The 6,599-nt window shown below is 42.5% G+C and overlaps 1 protein-coding gene across 1 annotated transcript in view; it reads right to left on the minus strand.

Annotated features, from left to right (window-relative positions):
- The window catches only part of LOC122558738 (dynein axonemal heavy chain 5-like), a 274,642-nt gene that overhangs the window by 86,902 nt on the left and 181,141 nt on the right, over positions 1-6,599 (minus strand). The window contains exon 56 of the mRNA XM_043707530.1: positions 5,422-5,689. Within this exon, the coding sequence (XP_043563465.1) occupies positions 5,422-5,689 (268 nt within the window). The remainder of the gene's footprint in view (positions 1-5,421; positions 5,690-6,599) is intronic.

Raw genomic sequence — 6,599 nt, forward strand, 5'->3', positions numbered from 1 at the left:
GGATGAATGTAGATTTCTCCAGCTTCCTCATTTCCCCTCCCCCCACCTTATCTCAGTCCCAACCCCTGGATTCAGCACCGCCTTCTTGACCTGCAATCTTCTTCCCGACCTCTCCATCGCCACCCCCTCTCCAGCCTATCACCCTCACCTCCTTCCACCTATCGTATTCCCAGCACCCCTCGCCCAAATTCCCTCCCCCCTACCCTTTATCTCAGCCTGCCAGGCACACCAGCCTCATTCCTGAAGAAGGGCTAATGCCCAAAACGTCGATTCTCCTGCTCCTCGGATGCTGCCAAGCCTGCTGTGTTTTTCCAGCACCACATTTTTCAACTCTGGTCTCCAACATCTGCAGTCCTCACTTTCTCCTTACATGGATCAGTACAACATTCAGACACATTTTTTTCCTTTGTGCAAATGAGTAAAATGAGTTTTTCATCCTTGACTAACGGACTCAATTCCAAACACATCACTGACTGAAGTCTAATTTTATGAGGTACATTTTATAACCCAGCTGTATGACTCACTGCTTTATTTTGGAAATATCATTATTCTTTTCTCCATTGATTGGATTCCCAAAAATACTGCCATAACAGCAAAATTCTTCTCAAATAAATGTTGAGGGTAATATCTGCAGAAATTGACAAGCTTATCATTTTGAAAATAAATCTAATAATTTTTACATTTTAATTTTGGAATATTGAATAATTTACTGGTCATTTCATATTCACAAAACAATCTTTTATTCTGTTTTCTTCCAGCAAAGAAAAAAATGATAAGGTTCATTTAAAGTTAAAAATTACACAACACCAGGTTGTAGTCCAACAGGTTTAATTGGAAGCATTAGCTTTCAGAGCACACTCCTCCATTGTGGAGTATATGATCATAAGACACAGAATTTATAGCAAAAAATTCTGTGTCTTATGATCTTACACTCCACAACCGTCTGATGAAGGAGCAGCGCTCCAAAAGCTAGTGCTTCCAAATAAACCTGTTGGACTATAACCTGGTGTTGTGTGATTTTTTAACTTTGTCCATCCCAGTCCAACACTACCTCCTTCACATCATTTTAAATTAGCCAGTTTTCAAATGCAATACTTTACTGCTTACAAATAATTAGTCCAAATGGAGTTTTGTCTATCCATTGAACAAGTTGCTTGAATCTAATTAATCTGATCAATTTAGTTTTCCAACACAATGTCATTATTTTTAAATAATCAGAGAATTGCAGTATTGTCAAAACACATTGCTTCTTTAGAACGTGATAAACTAATGTATAGAGTAAAATAGGACTCAATGTTATTTTAACAAGCATCACTGCCAGGATATTAATGTCATTATAAGAATACTGCTTCACAGTCCAAGATCAAACTGAGTTAGTTTATCACTTTAACACTAATTCTGTTAAACAAATTTTGCTTAGTTAAAAAAGTAAATACAGTGTCCAAATGTCTTAAGGTTAAATTAGGAACTTCCCCAGTGATCCAGTGAACAAAGGCATCAATTGACCTCAGTACCCTAAGTCAGAAGGGTTAAGGAATTTTAGCCAAGATCTTTGAACTTGATCATTCTGCAATTATTCCTTGCTGGAAAGTGTACATTGACAGATGTTGAGAGAAACAGGATACCTTCAATTAGCCAAAACATGAGGACTGTCTGCATCAGTTTGAATTCCAAATAAGCTAATGGCTGCAATGAAACAATGGAAGAAAAAAGGTCAGAAAATGGCAATTAAAAATAAATAAAGTTAGCCAAATGAAGGAAACCAAGGTACCTAATGGGTTTAATTTACACTCTGATGTGGTGAAAATAATGGTGAGTGTGTTGAGTTAATCAGATGATCCTCTGTGCCAAAGTAACTTTCACAGCAAAGTTCTATTTTCTTAAGTAACAAATTGAGCTTCTTACCATCAGGTGGAGAGAAGCCTATATTCATGCATTTCCATCTCATTAATTACTTGACTGGGTGTATTGAACTTCCCCTGCTCAATCAACTTCTGCACAATGACGATACTCGCCTGCATAAACCAATCATGTACCTGGTGACTTTATTTTTCAGCCTCTAGTCTTGGTCAGTTTTTGCTGCCTGTACCAAATGTTGCTCAAGAGTCCTTGACTTCACTTTTGCTGGAACCTCTACAACTGTAGTATGTGTCTCCATGGGGACCAAGGCTCATGGACATGTCTGCCTGACCTATCTCTCCTCATTATCGGAGCATGGCAAGGTACCCGTTTCAGCCTCTCAGTTAGCACTTCAGTGGACAGGATCATGCAGCAGTTTTTATATCAGAATGGCACTTGAGCACAGAGGGCGTGGCTGACAGCTTGAGGCTGTGTGTCACTTCAGTGCAGAAGACAAAGCAGGAGCACGTGGCTGTAGGAAACAGTGAAGCATCAATGTGAAGGGCAGAAAGTTGTTGCTAGAAAACAGGGTGGTGTTGCTAATGTCAGAGGTGGCAAATGTGCCAACAGCACATGTACATAAACAGCTTGGCCATGTGTGAAAGGAAAGAGGAGACATGCTCAGTGGGCTGACGGTGGACACCAGTCATTTTGGGGGTAGTGCAAGAGTCAATGCAGGAATGGGCTAATTCTACTCTGGGGGCTGGCCACAGTCAGTCATGCGGTTGGTCCAAAGCAAGCCTGGGGTTGACTCCATTTCAATTGAGGAATGTGGCCATGATCATTTCAGGAATTCAGGGCTGCAATGTAAGATCACCTAAAGGGCTGTTCCAGTAATCATGGCTTAGATATTTTCGAATCAACCTGTTCAGAGATGTTATCACAACACCTCCGGAGCAGATGGAACTTGAACCCAGGCTGCCTGGCTCAGAGATAGAGACACTAACCTTGTATCACAAGAGCCCCTTCAGTAATCAGGCATGCAGTGCTTACACAATGCAGTGTATCTGCCTTCAATTCACACTTAATCCACATATCAGTGGTAGTGTTCTCCCCTCACACCACCATTGAGACTGAGCACCCATGGCCACAGTGATGGATGCAGGTGTGGGCACATATCTGGGAATGCTGCTGGGCCAAGGTCTCCCTTTCTTGATTTGATTTATTATTGTCAAGTGCTGGGATACAGTGAAAGTATTATTTTGCATGCTTTCCAGGGAAATCACACCATACTTAGGCATATCAGGTTAACAAAACAGACTGTAGAATATAGTGTTATAGCTACAGAGAAGATGGAGAGAAACATCAACTCTAATATTTGAGAGATCTGTTCAGAAGTCTGATAACAGTGGGGAGGAAGCTGTTCTGGAATCTGTTGGTACATGTTTTCAAATTTTTGTATCTTCTGCCCAACAGAAAAAGACACAAAAGTATAGCTGAGTGATCTCATGTTGGACTAACGTAGCAATGACTCCTTCATCTTGCATTGCAGACCACCAACGCCTGATATGCCCTGTCTCTTTCTGTAGATTGATCATGTGGTTTATGGTCAAGGACAGAGTCACATCTTCAACATGGAGCTCAGCAAGTGCCTGGTCTCTAGCATTCCCCTGAATGCCATGGATATTGAGGGCTTCTTCCTCCACCTGTTGTTCACCAGATTGTATCCCCATGTCTATTTCACAAAGATTTGTATTTATGTGCGACTACATCTCAAAACATCTCACGTGCTATGGTACCAGCCGGGGTACAAACAAATGCCTTGCTAATGCATTCTTTTCGGGGGGGCTGAGCGGAGGAGGGGAGTGGGGGAGGTCACAGTCTTTTCCTTAAAGATAATGGTGGCACAAGATGACTCAGGTTGTGGCTTCTTGTATTGGGACTGGTGCTAATGTTTGTAGAAGAGCAGATAAAGAACTGAGGAATAATATATGCAGAGAAATGTTTTTGCTTCCATGATGATCCAGGAAGAACAGGGAATTATATTACTTACTGGGTCGCTGGCCCATTCATCTCTCCCCATCACTACGGTAACAGTCCTGGTTTTCCTGGCCAGCTCGATGGCCCTTTCTTCAAAGGGGTGAGGAGCTTAATTTTCACAAACAAACCTCGCCATTGCTGTGTGCCAATGTTTCCGCCACTGGGCTAAAGAGAAGGGTTGGACATGATTGAAATGGCTGTAGGAGCAGTTTTTGAATATGAACAACCATAGAAGGTGGAAACCACCCCCAGTAAGTGGGCAGGAAGGTTTAGTAGTTTAAGGGAACTAGGCGGGTCTGAGCCCTTGAGCATATGTACTGCAGACTCTTGTAGGTTATGGAGTGGCAGAGTGAGAGTGAGTGATGTGAATGTGAGGTAGTGGAAGAAGTTAGTACCACTTATCATTACAGACAGCAGGAGGTTATTCATTGTTTTGTGATACCTTGTTGTGCAAGGCTCAAAATAATCCTCCTCCTAAGATTTCTTGAACGCTACCTTTTAGGGGCTACCTTTTAGTGTCATCTCCTTCATTAGATGACACAGAGTAACAATACCTCTTGTACTTGTGTTGTTATGTGGGGAATCAGACTCTCACGAAGCAGAATTAGAGGAATTTATCAGTATTCCCAACATTTTTCACCAATCCATCAAACTTAAAGTCAAAACACTCAGATCACCACAGCATTTAAATTGTCACCAAGACAACTGTTACAAATTAGTAACAACTGCTTTTTAAAAAAATAACTGACACACTTCTGTAAATAAAAAGCTATGACTTTATACAGTGCTATCCATGGATTGGTGAAGTCACATATTAAGTTCTACCATTTACACAGTGTTCATTAAAATCACATCCATTACATCTCCCCTATAGAGTAGCTCCAGAGAAACACAGAAGATAGGACCAGCAGTAGGCCATTCGACCCCTCAAGCTTGCTCCACCATTTAATAAGATCATGGCTAATTATCGAGTTCCATGCCGTAATCCCACTTTTCCCCCATATCCCTTGATCCCTTTAGTCACAAGAGCATATCTACTTACTTCTGCAGGACACACAATGCTTTGGTCTCAACCACTTTCTGTAGTTGTGAATTCCAGAGGCCCAACACTGTCTGCGTGAAGAAATCTTTCCTCATCTCACTCCCCTTATCCTTAAACTGTGACCAGAACACCTGAAGCTTTAACATTAGGTTGCAAAGAATTAATTACTTCAGTTGTCTGTTGCCAGTTCAGTGAGTATTCTTTTATTTTAAAGCTTTAAAACTATACTCTCCCTCTCCCTACTTTTCAGCTGCTCAAGCATCAGTGCAGACCCTCTCCCCACTTTCCCCCCTCCCCACTTTTCAGTCCCACACTGGCTCCCTCACTGAACCCATCCCCTTGTAGCCCCAACCCACGTTCAGCTCTTCCAGTTCACTCACCATGTTTTCCAAAGTAACTCATGCAGGATCTGGCTTGCATAGATAATGAGCTGAGAAGCACGCGATTGTGTGGGACTGAAAAGTGGAGAGAGGGGGGAAAGTGGGTGATGGTGATCGTACCTGCAATTAGGGCATCCTTTGGCCATCGGCTGAACCAATCCATGGTACACCCAGAAATCAGCGCTGGGAATTTCAAAGCTCGATTACGGAACTTTTCTCCAACTGGTGAGAAACAAAGCACAAGGTGCAAGTTCTGCCGGACCCGGCTCATAAAGTATTCATACAGGTTCTCATTGGTTGGAGGCCTCCTTGGAAACTCCTGCTTCATTATAGGAGTGAGATCATTATTAACTTCATCCATCTCATCACGAGTAAACAGATTTGAAACCTATAAAACAAGGACGTTAAAAACCATTTCTAAGCCAGCTGTCAACAGAAACTACACCTGGACAAAGTATCCATAGAATCCCTACAGTGTGGAAACAGGCCATTTGGCCCAATGAGTCCATACCAACCCTCCAAAGAGTATCACACCCAGATCCATCCCTCACCGTTTCCCTGTAACCCTGCATTTTCCTATGGCTAACCCAACTAACCCATACATCCCTGGACACTATGGACAATTCAGCATGGCCAATCCACCTAGCCTGCACATCTTTGGACTGTGGGAAGAAACCATAGCAGCTGGCGGAAACTCATGCAGACATGGTGAGACTGTGCAAACTCCACACTGACAGTAGTCCAAGGGTAAGATTAAACCCAGGTCCCTGGTGGTGTGATACAGCAGTGCTAACCACTGAGCCACCATGCCACTTACCTCTAGCAATGGGGGCTTGTCTGGAATCCATTGATTTTAAAGCCTGTGACAACCTCGCCAGGAAGGTAGGCTATAGCAAGGTCTGTGCCTGATCAGAAAGCTACACCATCTTTTTTTTTTTGCATGTTCAAGGTGAATGAACAAATACATTCTTCATTGTGTTAGATTGGTTCTTTTCATTCATACATGTGCAGTTTTAAACAGCATGCTGGAAGTTAGTTGAGGCAGGGAAGTAGATGCCCCCTTGCTCATTCTAACATTTTTATTCTGTGAGTGTTGGTTCTTACTCTACGATGAGGGAAAATGCTAGCTACTTGGTAAGCATCTGGTAATAAAGGTAAGGTCCTAGGGAGTGTTGCTGAACAAAGAGACCTTGGAGTGCAGGTTTATAGCTCCTTGAAAGTGGAGTCGCAGGTAGATAGGATAGTGAAGAAGGCATTTGGTATGCTTTCCTTTATTGGTCAGAGTATTGAGTACAGGA

The sequence above is a fragment of the Chiloscyllium plagiosum genome, chromosome 17 (assembly GCF_004010195.1).
Source record: "Chiloscyllium plagiosum isolate BGI_BamShark_2017 chromosome 17, ASM401019v2, whole genome shotgun sequence".
Classification (NCBI taxonomy): Eukaryota; Metazoa; Chordata; class Chondrichthyes; order Orectolobiformes; family Hemiscylliidae; genus Chiloscyllium; species Chiloscyllium plagiosum.